The sequence below is a fragment of the Hermetia illucens genome, chromosome 1 (genome assembly GCF_905115235.1).
Source record: "Hermetia illucens chromosome 1, iHerIll2.2.curated.20191125, whole genome shotgun sequence".
Taxonomy (NCBI): Eukaryota; Metazoa; Arthropoda; class Insecta; order Diptera; family Stratiomyidae; genus Hermetia; species Hermetia illucens.
Window position 1 is genome coordinate 213798872 of NC_051849.1, and position 16725 is coordinate 213815596.

Sequence of the window (16725 nt, forward strand, 5' to 3'; positions counted from 1 at the left end):
TCACCAACTTTATTTAAACACAAGGGAGTTCTCTTTTGCAGTCTTTTTATTTGCCCTACGTAGTAAGAACCCGTAATGGTGGTTCCCTTTTCAAATATTCCACCATAATTCCTTCAGCGTCCCAGGAAACGGATCCCACAACCTTTTTCGTAGATTTGCTCTTAACTTTGTATTTCTTCATTTTATGGAGACGGGAAAATCTTGTACTCATTCGACCGCGCCGGGAGTTGAGGCAAATTCCGCGCATAAGGGCTGCACAGCTATTTATGACTTTGCACATCCCAGTGGGAACCAAAGGCAAAGCTTCCTTAAAGATTTATTTCGAATTAATGATAATGGATTTAATGGAATGACTGAGCGAGTGATACTTCAAAATTCCTCTATGGGAAGATTAGTGAAAGCAAACACGCACAGCATCATCGACAATAGATCCATGTTTGTTCCCCTAAGAAATGAGGAGGAAATACGTATCTAGATGCATTCAAGATCAATCTTTCGGATGCATCCGTTTCCAGTTGAGATAAGATGAAAAAACCCACACAAGAAAACCATCTAGGCAACATCGACACATCAAAACTACTTACCAACCGCCTCGTCCCTACCCGAAAGGTACATAATGAGATTCCGTGCTTCTTTGACGCTGAAGTTGGTCCTCCTGTATGTAGCCTTTTCGACCCGCCCCTCAGTATCCCAAAAAAGGGTAAAATAGCACGGCGAAATTTAGTTTATAGCAAAACAGAAGAGAACGACAAAGGCACTGCTCAGCTGAACTCTGAAGTTTGATTCAGCTGTTGACTGGAACCAGTAGAAAGGAGGTCAGAAAGTTCTGAAGAAAATCATAAGGTCGGGTAAACGATTATCATGGAGACGCTTCCCTTATCGAAAAACGTAGCCAGCATTTGGATAAACTACGTTCAAAAACAAAAAGCACACACAGGAAGTGCAGTTCTGAGACAGAATCCAAAATTATAACCCAAGCCAACAGCCAAATTTTGCCTTCAACTCAGATACTGGACTTTGGATTACAAAGTTTTGTCGCTTCAGTGAACGAAATGACATATAACTATTTACACAGACGCAAATTTGCCGTTCTATCATTCCTGCCCTTGTAATGGACGGAATGGGTGCTGTGTATATTCGGAATATATATCGCACTTGCTTGGCCCAACTTAATTTTCCAATTACTTCTCTAGCCAGGGAAGCCCTGCTACACGGGTGCAAAGAACGTCCAAAAGATCAGTCTAACTTCCATTATTTTTCCTCTTCCTCTCCGTTCACAAGCAGGGTCCGCTTGTTGTGCTTAGTTGCGCAATTTTGTTCTATCAAAGACCTGATCTGGATTCAATCGCGAGGCTTTTAAATCCCCATCTACCGTATCAAGCTACCGTTGTTCCGGCTGGCTTTTTGGTCGCTTACCATGGACTTGGAAGTGAAGGCTAATCTTGGCGAGCGCGAATTACATACTCTCGTAATTTTCCCATGATCGGGGGAACTCCATATCAATGGTGGATTTTCTCATTTCGGATGTGATCAAGCTGTGTTATGCTCCTAGTCCAACGCAGCATTTTCGTCTCCATTATCGCAAAATGCCGTTCATTGCCTTTTATAATCGGGTAACACTCAGAACCATAGAGGGCGACAAAAAGGACTGAAAGAATTAGTAGATTGTCTTATAAAGGATATGCACATTCCTGGCTGGCGCCGTTAGGTATTACTTATTGGCAAGTTACTCTAGAGTTGCAGGACTACTATATTAACACCTAGGGGCTTCCACCACAACGGGTCACTGGATATTCACATTGATATTAAACCCCATTTTGATGTATGCATGCATCGTTTGGTGGCCAAGGCTGAACTTTACAACTTTAGTAACAATAGGTAGCTACTGCACAGATTCAAAGGCTGCTATCAGAGCTATTAACGGAATACTGCTCCCTAAACTTCGAAGGACTTCCTTCAACTTAGAATCCCCATACTGTCCGCCTCTGGAAAGCGTTCTCAGATTGGCAAAAATGGTCATTGAATAAGCGGTTTCAGGTGCTTGGCTTGGAGTTTCAGCTTTTATGTAGAACTACTGTTTCGTCAATCTATGCGTAGCGTTTAACGTGTAAATTATGTCATTACCTCGAATAGGTACTATATATGAGATTTATTTTGTCAAACAAGTTTTTCACTTTGTCAAATGCAACAAAATACTGTTAGTTGCTATCAGGTGACCTTGGCCATCGAATCTAACTAGGTGAAAATTTCCTTGTTGCGCTAACTGCAGCAATCATGAGATTTACCCCTACTAAAATTAGTCGCAGGACTTTGATGAGTTATTTCTCGGGAGGGACTTTGATCGTCCCACGTTCATGAAATGTTACTCAGTCTCAACATCTTTTTAGATATGAACAGGGTCCTATACCTACCTTCATAAGGTTGTCAACATCGTCCCCTTCTCGATTGGATAACGGAATTTCATGGACTTTTCTTCGAAATAGATAATCGGGGGGTTTATCTAGTCCAAAATAATTAAAATTTCTCTTCCTTTTCGAGTGGTAACTCATGTCTGGTGGGGTCTTTTTTCTGGTTCGTCGATAATTGCAGACTACTCCCGTTCCGCAAAATTTTGAAGGAAGCATAACATCCACAAAAAAACAAAATTCTTCAAATCAAATGAAACAGAAATTACTTTTTCTAATCCTTCAATTTTCTTTATTAACAAATAACCACTGTTAATCCATTGAAATAGTCGACATATCTAATTCGTCATCTCGATCATTCAAATCGCCAGTATCCCGTACTGGCTGTTGTTCGTCCTGTCTGGCAATCGGTTCGGTTGTACAGGAATTTTCTCCACTCGGCGAATTCTCTATGACCATATCCGTTTCATCCATCCAAACTTCATGGCAATCGATGTCCTCACTGGCTGAATGAGGTGTAGCTGGTCGGTGTGTCCGTCTATTCTCGATGGTTTTCAAAAGAGATTTTGCTTCTGATTTTTTCTAGAATGGATGGAAACAACAATTTGATGATGATGATCTACTCACCCTTCTTAATGCTATTTTATAAATTATAGACACAAAAATTCAACTATAACAATGTACTTACCTCGTCAGATTCCAAGCACTTATACGCATAGTGCGATGCCTCCTCATAATTCCCTTTGCTTTCATAATAATTCGCTAAAGTAATGTAAGCCTGGAACAGTGACTGCTTATCACACGTTGCCCTTTCGTCCATGCAAAACTGAACATACGCAGGAACTGCTTTCTCCACGTCTCCCAATTTCTCATAAAGACTCGCTAATTTGAAAAGTGCAACACCCTCAATATCACCCACGTTGCAGGCTTTTTCATAACACTTTATGGCATTGGGATTTTTGTCTAGGCGCTCGTAAGTTTCAGCCAATGCAACTAACATGCGACTGTCGTAGGGCCTTAGTTGGTGTGCAATTTTGAAATAGTATAAACTGTAGAAATTCATCTTGAGTATTTCATAGGCCTGCCCGAGACCGTACCATGCACGATAGTCCCGTCGGTTGACCTCTGCAAATAAAATGGACAGGAGTTAAGTGAAAGAGTCGGAGAAGAAGGTCCTGTCATTCCCGGCCATCGAAGGATCCGTATTTGCGAAGAATAAATATTTTACTAACCAAGAAAACGAAATGGCCCTTTTGGTCTGTTAGTATACAGGATATACCCTTAAAGATTCTACACTTGAGAGGCTAAATCGTGCCTATATTTTGGGAATTGAAAGGATCTAGTAAAAATATCGACACAAACTCTTTTTTATTGAAAGGCACATCCTTCTACTTTCACACTGTATTTGAAGAAATGCAAAATTGAATTCCGCGACCTAGGACCGCCCTTAAAAATGTTACTGTGAGCTGTCCAATAAGCCGATCAGCCAACTTCCCCTTACCCTTTCCACCAACAGGTTTATTTTCTTTCCCGACGTAACCGACGCTCTTTTTTTTATAATTACTTCGTCCCCATACGGCCGCGAATCGAGAATCCGTTTGAAAGTCTAACTGTCCCCATTGCCGATGTATCGAACGCACCTGAAACCGTGCTTCGATTGAGACGTTGCAAACATGCTTACGATCGCTTCAATTTCCATCTTTCCCGGACTTCCTTCATGATTGATGGAACAATCTTCCTCGTGATCTGCGAACCAATCTGCAAATTCGTCGGAATTTTCGCCCATCAATGTTTTTTGATTACTGCACGATTGACAAAAATTAAATTTGACAAGCGTGTCAAGTGCTTTCCCGCTGTAACCCACAACAATCGCTGTAATGTCGCAACAATACGAATCTGTCCTCACATTTACCGCAGTGCATTGTCAGTTTGAATTCCGCACCACGTTTATCACTTTGGGAAAATGTGACTTTTCCATGACATCGTTTGCAGACAACATTTGCGAAAATAGGAGCAAAGACCAAAACAAAATCAGTAGGAAAAAGCAGCAGAAATAGTAGCTCCCAACGACCGCCTGTTTTTCAACTTTCGCGCCAACGCGCTTGTTTACTCCATACTATTCTCAGCCAAAAAAGGCTCTTATTTGCTCTCTTTTTCGTACGTCCAGCCACGCGATTATAGCCCTTCTTGTCCTTGTATTTCGAATCCGTATCAAGCCAAAAACCTCGAAATTGGAGCCATTGGAATGTTTTCAACACGAAGCTCGTTTCGACACTGAACGTAGTAAAGGAATTTCCTATTACACAATAGAAAGGCACCCACCCTTTCACACAAATTAAACCAATCAAAGAAATAAACCCGTTCTAAGAATCTATACCTGGAAAAGGGACGTCGCGACCGCGTCGCGCTTAGACGCATGAAAAGGCTGGAGATGGGTACCTTCGAGGCCCCAGGAACCTAGGAAAGAATATGTTTTCGGTAAAATTCTTGTGTGGCATATTCGTAGATACATTCAAATTAAAAAAAAAACGATTTCCTAAAACCGCAAGTGTAGAACCTCCCCTTAAATAACACCCCTGCCCCCTGCCATGTACGATATGCATGCTGGACCACATAAGTGGGAAGGTCCTCGTCACGATGGTTTGGATACCTTCAATTAATCAGAAATCGGAAATCTGAAGAAAATGGGGAAAATCATCACTTCCTCTCAAGAAAACCCCTAAAACTACTGGCCCTGGCCAGCCTGCGAAGAAAAGAGGAACACTAAGGTAACGTTCAGGTGATCAAGAAACAAAAACCTCGGTAGGTGGTAGCCATTAAGCAAATCGGCATCCAATCTTATCCAGACAACTTAAGAAAGATGAAAGCTGATCCCGATTGAAAAAGTTAATGGACAGAGGAAGCCTACATTGGATGTGTTTTCTGTAGCCTTTGTCGGCGGACCTTCTGCAAGAGATGTTTCAAATGTTTTAAGTACAGGAATCTCGAAGTAATGTGCAAGTCCTACCCATCAATCTGATCGAAGCAGAAGGTGCAGGGAAAATTCTCGTATTGCTAGTGAATGCGATGAAGAACCCAAATGCATGCTGTGCGATAGTAAATATAACCTGCATCGCTGTAGGGCCGCTCAAAATTTCCATTCGCGGACTACCTACGAATCGACAAGCAAATTTCCACAATTAGCGCAGACCTTGACAGTAATAGGGTCGGTGTCGGTGATTTGGCAGGTGGAACGGCTTTATGGGAGGATCTGCTTGCCTGCTGGTCATGTGTTAGGGGCAAGTCGATCTGGCGGGAGGATGGACCGAAGCAACAGCCCGGGGATCGTCCTCCCTGCCCTGGAGAAGGTGCTAAAAGAACCCCAAGCGAAGGTGGAACATCATACGCCGAGGACTGCGTGGCCAATGGGGAGCTTGGTCTTTTGTATGCGAACTGTGAACACCTTGGACACCTTCAGTTTCAAATAAGACCCTTGCCCTGGTGCCCGGGCTAGCCAGGGTGGATATTCTTCCCGGACTACTCGTGGGACCAAGACATGGACTCAATTTTAAACATAAAACAAGTCGGAATACCGGAAGCTCGCGCTTCGGGTATAAAGGTTTTGTGTTCATCTTATGTAAGAGACGCACATTTTTCTGTCCGTATATAGTTACAAATCCAACATAATCCTTCATATTTTTCCAAACTACGAGACATACGTACATATTAGAGCCATAGATATCACGCTCACCCTAAACAAACAAACTGCCTATTACCTACTGTACACATATATGCACGTATCTAAATTTATCGTACCCATATTTCCGATTTACGTCTTATATCTAGCTGAATTAGGCACTATCCGCAAAGTTCATTAGCACGCATATATTATATACCTACATACGCACATGTCTGGTTGACAAATAACTAAAAAACTAAAACAAAATAATTGTCTGCGACCCAATTCATAAGAATTCATTTCGTTGTGGTATTGACGAATTGATATGTGATGATGACGTCATGCGGGTTGTAGAGTGCACGAAATTCACAAAAAATTGTAAAGTTTCACCCCCTATAACTTTGTTAATAATAGTTGCATTTTATTCAAACTTGACCAAACTGTGCATTATATTCTTCGTTACACACATGCCAAATTTTGTACTTCTGGGATGAACATAAGGGGGGGTGCCGGGTAAATTTCTAAGATGTGGAAATATACTATTATTAACTTTATTTGTGCAGATATCGGAACCGGATATATTTTGAGGCCTAGATTTCGTAGAGATGCACCACTGTGATTTTTTTCAGATTTTTCGGTTGGATAGGTTCTGAGAACGAGACCTGTTACACTTTTTGTGGGTCATATTTTGAACCCTCACTCCCCTATGTTTCATCTAATATCAAATATTGAACCAGATTCGAAAAGTACTAATTGTACATGGCTACATTCTGTGAAAAGAAAATTTGCACCCTCCATTCACATGTACGGGGAGCCCCCCTTAAACTTAACACAAGATGGCGCCACTTACTGCATGTAAAGGGATCACCAGATTACATACTCTCACCAATTTTCGTGACAATCGGTCTAGTCGTTTCCGAATAAATCGAGTGTGACAGACAGACAGACAGACAGACGGACAGACGGACAGACAGACACCGTCTCGATTCTAATGAGGTTTTGTTTCACACAAAACCTTAAAAACCGACGATATAAGAAGAGGGGGTGATGCCAGGCGTACCATCGGAGCACGAGCTGCTGGCATCCAGCCAGAAGACAGTAGTCGTCGAGAGCAGTACACTCGGTGCCAGTCGTAGCACCGCTGTGCTGAAATCAACCGCAAGGACTTCCCGGAGTGAGGTGGCAGACGCACTAGTGGTTTCCAGCCTGGAATCCACTGCCTTCAAACTGGATGCAGCGAGTACCAAGCATAATGCCCCTAACCCGAATCCCTCGACGTCGGGGATCCCTCAATAGTGAAAACCGACAAAAACGTCAGTCATCGGAAACCAACTAAGAAGCGAAGGTCCACTGGCGTCCTGCTCAAGAGCCAGTACCAGAAGAACGTGCATATTCCCAGCAAGATTGCTGTCGCTGTCGACGAGTGGGATGAAAAAGACCTCGCTAAAAATCAGGCGATTGTTGAGGAATACAACAACAAATGCCTGGTAGACGAGCAGAAGGCGAATCCCATCGCTCTAAAATGCAATCGATCACAATGAACGGCGTCTTGCGGTAATGGAGACGAAGATATTGCGTTGAACTAGTGGCGTGACAAGTTTTGATCACATTCGAAATGAGGATATCCGCGATCGTTATGGGCTCGCACCGATCGTGGAAAAATTGCGAGAGAGGCGTCTTTGATGGTATGGTCATGCAATTCGTGCTAACGAGAATTCACTTGCCAAGATTTGTCTGAACATTGAAGTCGATGGTAAACGACCAAAAAGGTAAGCCGAAACAACGGTGGCTTGATACGATTGATTGGCATTGAAAAGCATCGCGATTGCACCCAAATAGGCATTCGATAGAGCCAAATGGCGAAACCGACGACGAGCCGACCCCGCTTGTGAACGGGACAAAAGCTGAAGAAAAAGAAGAAGAAGAAGGGCCAGGATAATTCAGTCGGATTTGAGAGGCAACCACTTGACCAGAGCTATGAACAGAAGCACGCCCCAGGATGACGCCATCTCTCCGGTGCTCTGGTTAATAGTAATGGATGAAATTTTACGAATATTGGACAGCAGCGGGGTGAAGATGGCGGCGTATCCCGACGACTTGGTGATATTAGTGTCAAGGATGTTTGCGTCCATTATAAGTGACATCATGGAAATAGCGTTGCGAAAGGTGTCCTTTGGGCTGCAAGATGCTGACTCGACAGGAACCCAACCAAAACAGAACTGATGCTATTCACCACCAAGACACCAAGGATACCTGAATTCCACCTACCACGGCTGAATGAACAAAGATTGGTTCTTTCCGCTAATGTAAAGTGTTTGGGTGTAATCCTGGATCCCAAGCTAAATTGGAGATAGAACATAGAACATGACTGCAAGAGAACCTTAGCAAAGAAATGGGGTCTCCGGCCGAGGATGGTTCTCTGGATGTATACCGCTGTAATGCGTTCGATCCTAACGTACGGCTCTATTGTATGGTGGCAGGCTTTGAAGAAAAACTACAATAGGATGAAGCTTAAGAGGATTCAAAGAACCGCGTGTGCAGGTGCTACTGGGGCTCTGCAGTCCTGCCCGGCGGATGCTCTCAATGTATTCCTGCATCTCCTCCCCCTAGACCTCCACATTAAATATGTTGCAGCGTGCAGTGCCGTCAGACTACGTGAGTCCAGATGCTGGGCAGCGAAGTCCTACGACCACAGCAACATCCTAGATGAAATACCTCGGGAAATCTGGGCATGCCCCACGGACTACGCCACACGCAAACTGAACTTCACGAGAAACTTTGCTGTGGACCTTCCAACCAGGGCAAAGTGGAAGGCCGGTGGCGTGTTGCAAGATTATGACTCAGTATTCTTTACCGATGGATCAAAGAAGGTCTATAGAGTCACCGCGGGGGTTTTCTTGAATGCATACAGTGCATCCGAGTCGCATGGTCGCCAGTGTATTCTACGCGTAAGTACTGGTGATTTTGGAATTCCTTCGATAGCTGGAGCGAGATCCGAGCCCCAAGCATAACATAGCCATTCTGACCAGCAGCCAACCGGCCATCAAGGCCTTGTACTCAGCGACGACATCCTCCAGGCTGGTGGGGCAGTGCGGGGACGCGCTGAGCCGTCTGGGCGGCACGCTCAAGGTCATCTTTCCCTGGATTCTCAGGCAGGGGAACATAGAGGGGACTGGGCGGGCTGACGGATTGGCAGCCCTTCGGTGAATACAGTCGGTGTTTCGTTGGCGGCTGTCGGATCCGAGGTCTACTTGCACTACTTTGCAGTCGCAGGACTTAAATGGCGAAGGCTTACCAGCTGTGCCAAGTCAAGGAAGATTTGGCCCGCTTTAACATAGCCCGATTACGAGAGATCCTGTGCCAGACGCGTGCAAAACCATTCAAGATTAAGGCGGCCTGCACGAGGCACTGGTTCAAAGGAGACCATATCGCCAGGCTCGGCATACCCTATAATTCGCATTGCCGAAGCTGCGGAGAAGAAAGGGAAACGGACACTGGGTAAACCAGTCTTTGGGGACCTCAGAGAGATTTCTAGCTGCAGGCTGGGAGAGCGGCTTTCCTTCGTGAATGCTACAGGCTGGCTTTGAAGATCCGTGCCGACTGGACTCTTCTCCCTGCTCTCATAACAGCAGTCACGGTCTTAGGAGTCTGTGGCATCAAAATGGCGCACCACAACGCTAATTAGGCTCCTCGGAGCGGCCAATGATACTTACCTACCCTCTTCAAACCATTACCACCATTACTACGTTAATATTTCTTTTACTGTTATCTTGGGTAATGAAAAACATGAAGGAAAGGTGCGATATTTGATTTTTTTTCTTTATAACTCTGCCATTTTAATGTTTATTAAGGTAAAATTATAATCATGATTCGGACGATAAAGACAAATATACAGAATAAGGAAACTTTTGAATTTTTGCTTTCACATTACCGCATCATAATTGAAGACCCTAAATTGAAAGGATTTCAATTTTGCCAAAAAAAATTCCAAAAAAAGTTAAAGTGTCGAGCGTCAAAAGGAAAATCCTTTGCCATTTGACGACATGAATCAGAACGATACTGTACACTATACTAAAGCCCCGCCATCCACATTCAGTTCAGCCTGTTAGTTACGCCTGAAAAGTCCGCATTTGATCGGCGACCGTAACGTGGATGGGATGCAGTTGGTCTGTATGCCAATCGAACAGACATTATTATTTGGTTTATGAGCGAGGATTTCATGTTTGTTTAGGCTTTGAACAAGAATTTTATGCGTATATTTATCGTTAGTGAACATTTTTGATAAATTCACACAAACAAAAATATCTCAAATTCTCGTCTAATGGCCTTCCACGTCCAGAGTTGAACTAATGATGTTGCCGCTTGCCGGTGAATGGCGCTTTCAGTTCAACTGGTGACCGGGTGCATTGCGGGCTCTTCCGACGTAATTGACAGGCCGCACTGAACGTGGCTGGCGGGGTTTAGATAAACCATCAGGCAACCGTATTCCGTTCGAGAAACAAGCCAAAAAGTTGAGGACATGAATGCTTCGACGGTATGTTACCGTACTAGACGAGTGACCAGACAATCAAGGAATCTACCTACAAAGATGCTCGCAGAAATCTCAAGCGTAGGTCAAAACAAGAACGATAGGTTTAGAAAACTCTCTGCGTGAGTGAATATGGAAACATTTGTTCCAGACACGTCTGGTGGAGAATGTAAACACCAGACACTACTGTTGTTGGGAAAAGGTCCTGATGAACCATCGCGTTACGGTTATGAAATATCGTTGCCCTTCGCCCCTTGGTGGGGTATCGCGGGTCAACCACACCTAAGCGACATCGCTCGCGGTTACCTGCAATGCTTTTCTGAGATGCTCGCACTCATTCTATACTGTTCTGCGCCAAGGGCTCTTGGGACCATTTTAAGAGAGTGGATTGCATTGCATGGCGTAGCCAGCTACTCCCATATAACAACACAGAAAGAACACTAGCACAGAGCAGCCTCAACTTGATCTTGATGTTGAGATGTTGAACTGCATTTCCAAATTTTAGACAGGGCAGCAAAAGTGAATCTAGCGCTATTAATGCGTCGGGCAACATCCAGTTTGGTGCCACCGTTTGTAGAAAAACCGCTTCCTAGATATACAAATTGATCGAAGCCTTCGATACTCTGGTCATTAACAGAAATAGGTAGAGTGCGATGACCCGTCAGGCTGAGAACCTTGGTTTTGTTGCTGTTTATCTTCATTCCAACTCTAGTTGTCTCCGCTGCTCTTTGTCGATCAAGCTTTGTAGATGTTCTTTCATGCATTTCAGGATTATTTTAACTATTATCTTTGCGATAACAGGGAGCACGCAGCTACTCCTCCAATTGTCACACGGAAAGCGGGTCCTCTTCTTTGGGATCTTAATGATCATCCTCTTTTTCCACTCTCAGGAAAAGGTATCGGATTCCCAAGATTTTCGTATGAGTGTAAGTACCAAATCTACAGTAACTGCAGGTGCAGCGATAAATAACTCTGCGGGGAAACCTTCAGGCCCAGCGGCTTTACTCCATCTGAGTGCATTGATGGCCGAAATGATTTCTCTTCTGCTAGGAGGTACGGTCCGTATCTGCATGTTACAGTGACCAGCCATTTCATCCACAAGAGGAAAAACCTTACCGGATGTGATACGGTTAAGAACCATGGTGAAGTGTTCTTTCCACTTCTTCAGTTCTTCATCATCGTGAATGAGAATTCGACTGTTACGGTCCTTCGATCTTAGTCAAACTAGGCCCGAAGACTATAAATAAAGTCACGTTCTGTGAAGCAGTCAAGGGGCTTCTGGCAGAAAAAGCTTTGGTTTCCAGCCTGGAACCCACGTGTTCTTTGGATATCCGAGACCTTGACTGTCTCACGGAAAAGAACGAGGTAGAAGAGGCCACGCGAATGCCCGGAGGTAACCAATGTTCGGATTGGTATCACCTCCGCGATCTCCCGAGGCCAAAAACTCGCTGTGGTGGAAGTTGCCGAGCAATCCGCGAGGAAGCTTCTAAACAGCTTCTAAGCTGCGTCCTATGCAGGGACCGTGGCGCGACTGATGAGAGCGTTGGGCACACTGCGGGATCGGGGCGGTGTCCAGTTTTCAGAGCAGAATTAGAAAGAGCTAGGACACGGTCAACATGATTCGCATCCTACAAATCAATATGCACCGGAGTGCAACTGCTCACGAGTTGCTAGCGCAGTTCGCTGTGGAGACCAAAGCTGATTTAGTTACTCATCAGTGAGCAGTACCAAAACAAGGGCCGAGTTTCATGGCACCCTGACATATCAGGTACCGCTGCCATCTGGGTTCGGAACGGCACCCTCCTTAGGGTTCTTGCCCAAGGCCGAGGGGACGGCTTTGTCTGGATTCGGTGTTCAGGGATAACGTTTTTTAGTATCTATCTTACGCCGAATGAGACGATGCCGGACTTTCGTCGGAGGCTTGATGCTTTGGAGGACGCTATCTTAGGCACGGATTGGCCCTGGTCGGGGGTGACTTCAATGCTAGGGCACTTGAATGGAGCATGTCTCACACAGATTCCAGGGGGAAACGAATTCTGGAAATGACGGCGAGAACAGGACTGGTAGTTCTAAACACCGGATCCACCCCAACGTTCCGGCGCCCGGTCTGCGAGGGAAGCATTCCAGACGTAACATTCGCGTCGGAATCACTGGTGGACGGGTGGCGAGTTCTGGAAGACTTCTCGGCAAGTGACCACCAATATATTGCTTTCGAAGTGGTGGACACAAACTCTCGGTGTGCGCCACCCCGGCGATCTTTCTATGCATGGAATGTCGCGAAAGTGAACACCGGGAAGTTTGTCGAAACTCTGGGAACAGGTGGGGCCAAGTTTGAGGGTATTCCTGGGGGCGGTGGCGCCGCAGCTGAAACTGTCGTAAATTCAGTTATGAACTTGATAACGACGGTCTGCGGAGCCCCCATGCCCAGGAAGACATCGAGGCGCGGCAAACCTTCGCAGAGCTTCGGAAGGAGTGTCACAGGCTCCGCCATAATGATGGAGTACAAATCAGCCAAAAGGAGACTCCGCAGCGCAATAAACAAGAGCAAAGCTCGCTGCTGGCAAGATCTGGTCGACGAGGTGAATGGGGATCCGTGGGGACTCGGTTACAAAATGGTAACCCGAAAAATCGGGGCTGTGCGGAAACACTGTTCACTTAAGGCCGAGCAGATGGACCGCATTGTAAGGGCACTCTTCCCTGCGCACCCCGTATGGGATGATGACGTCGGAGCCAAGAGCGCAGAGGACTGTCCACTTTTCTCTATAAAAGAGTTGGAACAGGCAGTCCTCTCTATGAAAAACAAGAAGGCGCCAGGACCCGATGGTACTCCAGCAGAGGTATACAAACTGCTATTCCAACACCGGCCAGACCTACTGCTCGGCGCATTCAACGCTTGCCTGAAAGAGAGCATTTTCCCTGCTCGTTGAAAGATTGCGAGGCTTGCGCTGATCCATAAAGGGAAAGGCGACCCCTTTCCGCGACCGGCAAACATTGGGGGTCCTACATCTACGGCGCAGAGGTGTGGGCTGGCGCTCTTAACAAGGAGGTATATCGTGGAGGCCTCGCGCAAGTACAGAGACGGGGAGCTTTGCGGGTGGCGTCTGCGTACCGCACTGTCTCTGAACCGGCCGTGATGGTGATAGCGGGAGTGATCCCCGCTGCCCTTCTTGCTAAGGAGCATCAGGCCATATACAAGCGCAAGGGAGATGAGCCAAGGGAGGTGATTGCTCGCGAAGAACGGCAGCACACTCTAGACGAGTGGCAGTTCTCGTGGCAAAATGAAACTAGAGGCAGATGGACTGCGCAGCTCATCGGCAACTTAGGTGCGTGGCTGAATCGGAAACATGGTGAGACTGACTATTTCCTTACCCAATTTTTAAGTGGGCATGGAGGTTTTCAGTCTTACCTGCACAAGATTGGAAAGGCGCGTTCTCCGGATTATGTGTTTTGCAGTGGAGCTTTGGACGACGCCCACCACACTTTTTTTTCTTGTGGACGGTGGGATGGGGTTCGTCAGCAGCTCTATTTAAACACAGGGGATCTCTCTCCAGACAACATTGTCGAAGAGATGCTGAGGACTGCTGGCAGGTGGAAACGTGTTGCCTATTACGTTCGGGCCCTTCTCGTTGCTAAGAAGATAGAACTCAACCGGTGGAGGAGCCGGATGGCAGGGGGTTCCTTGAACTGACAGTTCCCTTCCTCCTCTCCCCTCCCGTTGGTGAAAGGAATTCCCTGATTTGAAGGCTCCGTAAGGCGGGAGAGTTCGGGGATTAGCCCGAAGTAATGTGATAAATGGTTCCAGACTACCTCTCTGACGATGGGGAGGTGTTTTGTTAGTAGTCCGACGACGTACCGAGACGGGAGTCCAACACTGTATGCGCAAATGGATTCACCTACCCTCCCCCCCCCCCCCTTCAAAAAAAAAGAAAAAAAGTCCTTCACAGAGCCAGCGGCAGATTTGTGACCGCATGCTGGCTCTTTCGTGATGCGGTATACATTTCTAAAATCATTGCGATCTGCCATATCTTCCACTTCCCTGACCAGTGCAATAACAAATTCTGTTTTGACATGGAAGTTCCAGCGCGTCACGCTCGCCAACACCTGCAGCAATCAGTAGAGCCTTCAACCTGTTCCCTTTATCGATTCGCTTTCACGATTCCACAGTGTGCCAGATCTTATGACGCTCTTTTGAGACGTGGCCCACCATGTGTGTAGCACCTGAGAAAAGAGCATTTTTTATGGCAGCCCAATGTACATCGATATTCTCAGGCGATTGATTGTCCGTACGGATTCTCCCATTAACCTGTCATCGGCCACAACCACCAGCGCCCCTTTATCTTTTAAGTAGGATCGTCCGAGCCTCAATGCTTGGCAATTAGCACTAGTATTAGGTCAAATCCAGCATCTGTGACAACTAAAGAAATTATAAACGTTGGCGCAACAATCCATATTGGACCAGGCCATTGAAGTGTGTTAGAGCATTTCATTCAAGACCGTACATGGTACACTACAGGATTACAGTACCCTGTAGGAGGCAATGTGGTCAGCATTATGATCGCCGGAGGTAATTGCCCTGATTTGATTCAGGTACTCATTCACAGCTGAGTCGACTGGTATCCGACGTCACGTCACGCTACAAATCCCACTGTCACCAGTGAGATTTGGACCGTGACCTTCCGTACGACAGCCTAGTGCTCTAACCACTCGACCACGCTTTCTTACCTGATATAAAAGGATTGAAACTTACCAACAGCTTTCCTATAACTTTGAATTGCGGCATTAATGTTCTTTAATTCCATAAATTCATGCCCCATCAGCGTCCAGGCCGCCAGATACTGCGGATTCAGTTTCAACGCCCTCTGAAAGTAGACGATCGCCTTCTGGTGGTCCCCTCGTATGCTGTAGTAGTTCCCTGCAATCATGGTAGAAAATTTCGATTTCAAACGCGTTTTGTTAAGGACGATATCTCGCCTTACCTATTACACAACACGTTTCCGGTCGATATTTGTTGATTTCCACTGCTTTGTGCGCCAGATACGCCATATCTGCTTTCAGCTCCTTCACAAACAACAAGTTTGAGTAAGTATCCATGTTGTCTAGTCGATAGGGATCAACTTGTTGCAGCCCGCGAAAGACCTCAATGGCTTTATCCACATCTAGAACGAGGAAACTAAAGCAACCTTCCTTGCCTTGCATTCGATATGCTGGCAACTTACCTCTTTTATTGTGATAGGCGATGGCCATTTGCGAGGTGATGTGCACGCATTTGTTGAAGCCAGCCGCCTGCAGTTCCTCATAATGTTTCAATCCTTCGTCGTTCAAGTACAGTTCAATCAACGCGTAGCCTATGAAGAACTGTTTCATCCAATGCTTCGGCAGATTCAGACTTTGCAACTTTTCCTTATCAGTAATCAGCGGTGAGAGTTCAACCCATGATGCCCACAGCATCGGGCAAGCGTGGATAGACTCTATCAGGATATTCACGGCACTTTGCGTCAGGTCCAGCTTCTTCAAAACAACTCCATAAATATACAGACAATATCCATCCAGTTTCCTTTGACTGTGCAGCGATTTTAACTGCGCTAACAAGTCCGATAAGTCCTTGATATATCCACTGTCATTCAGGTTCGAATTATCTGTTATGCTGTCCAAGCGTTTCTTCTCTCGGGCCATGTAAGTCGAGTAAAAACGTAGAAACAGAGGCACCGGCGACTCACAGTTCCGTGTGAAGTACGCAGCCCGGTCGTACTCCCTCAAATCAAAGTAACTTTTAGCCAGATAGTAGTCATCGTACTCCTTCTCTGCTATACCGGACGAGACATCCTGATGGACATTTTCGGGCACAGCTATGTCGCCCAGTCCGTGGTTCATTTCGGCCAACCACTTGGCGGTTCGCGTCAGACATCGTTTATTGCACTCGATTATGGCCGCGTAGAGATCCCGCTTCACCTCTGGAAGTTGCAAGTTGAAAATATCGGCAGTCATTGCTGGGAGTTTCGTGATTCGGCTGAGGTATACAAGTCAGAGATTTTAGAATGTTTACGACGGTTGTTGTTGTTCTAAAACATAACCTTCACCGGGTTGGAGTAATGACAGTGGAGATAAAGGCATTGCCATAGCATGGAGATGTCAAG

General features: G+C 45.8%; 1 protein-coding gene across 1 annotated transcript; it reads right to left on the bottom strand.

The window, feature by feature from the left end:
• Window positions 1-2683: 2683 nt before the first annotated feature.
• On the bottom strand, window positions 2684-16711 carry LOC119646936 (cell division cycle protein 23 homolog). The gene is made up of 5 exons (XM_038047627.1): window positions 15808-16711; window positions 15568-15747; window positions 15339-15503; window positions 3094-3530; window positions 2684-2987 (listed from the first exon to the last, which is right to left on the bottom strand). The coding sequence occupies exons 1-5, from the start codon at window positions 16574-16576 to the stop codon at window positions 2718-2720; spliced, it is 1821 nt and encodes a 606-aa protein (XP_037903555.1). The 5' UTR covers window positions 16577-16711; the 3' UTR covers window positions 2684-2717.
• Window positions 16712-16725: the final 14 nt, after the last annotated feature.

Excerpts from the sequence above, each read along its gene's own strand:
- LOC119646936 (XM_038047627.1), bottom strand. The coding sequence starts at position 16,576 with ATGACTGCCGATATTTTCAACTTGCAACTTCCAGAGGTGAAGCGGGAT. Across the intron at positions 3,531-15,338 it reads AAGTTATAGGAAAGCTGTTG|AGGTCAACCGACGGGACTAT; the intron begins GTAAGTTTCAAT and ends TTTTATTTGCAG. Across the intron at positions 2,988-3,093 it reads AGTGCTTGGAATCTGACGAG|AAAAAATCAGAAGCAAAATC; the intron begins GTAAGTACATTG and ends CATCCATTCTAG.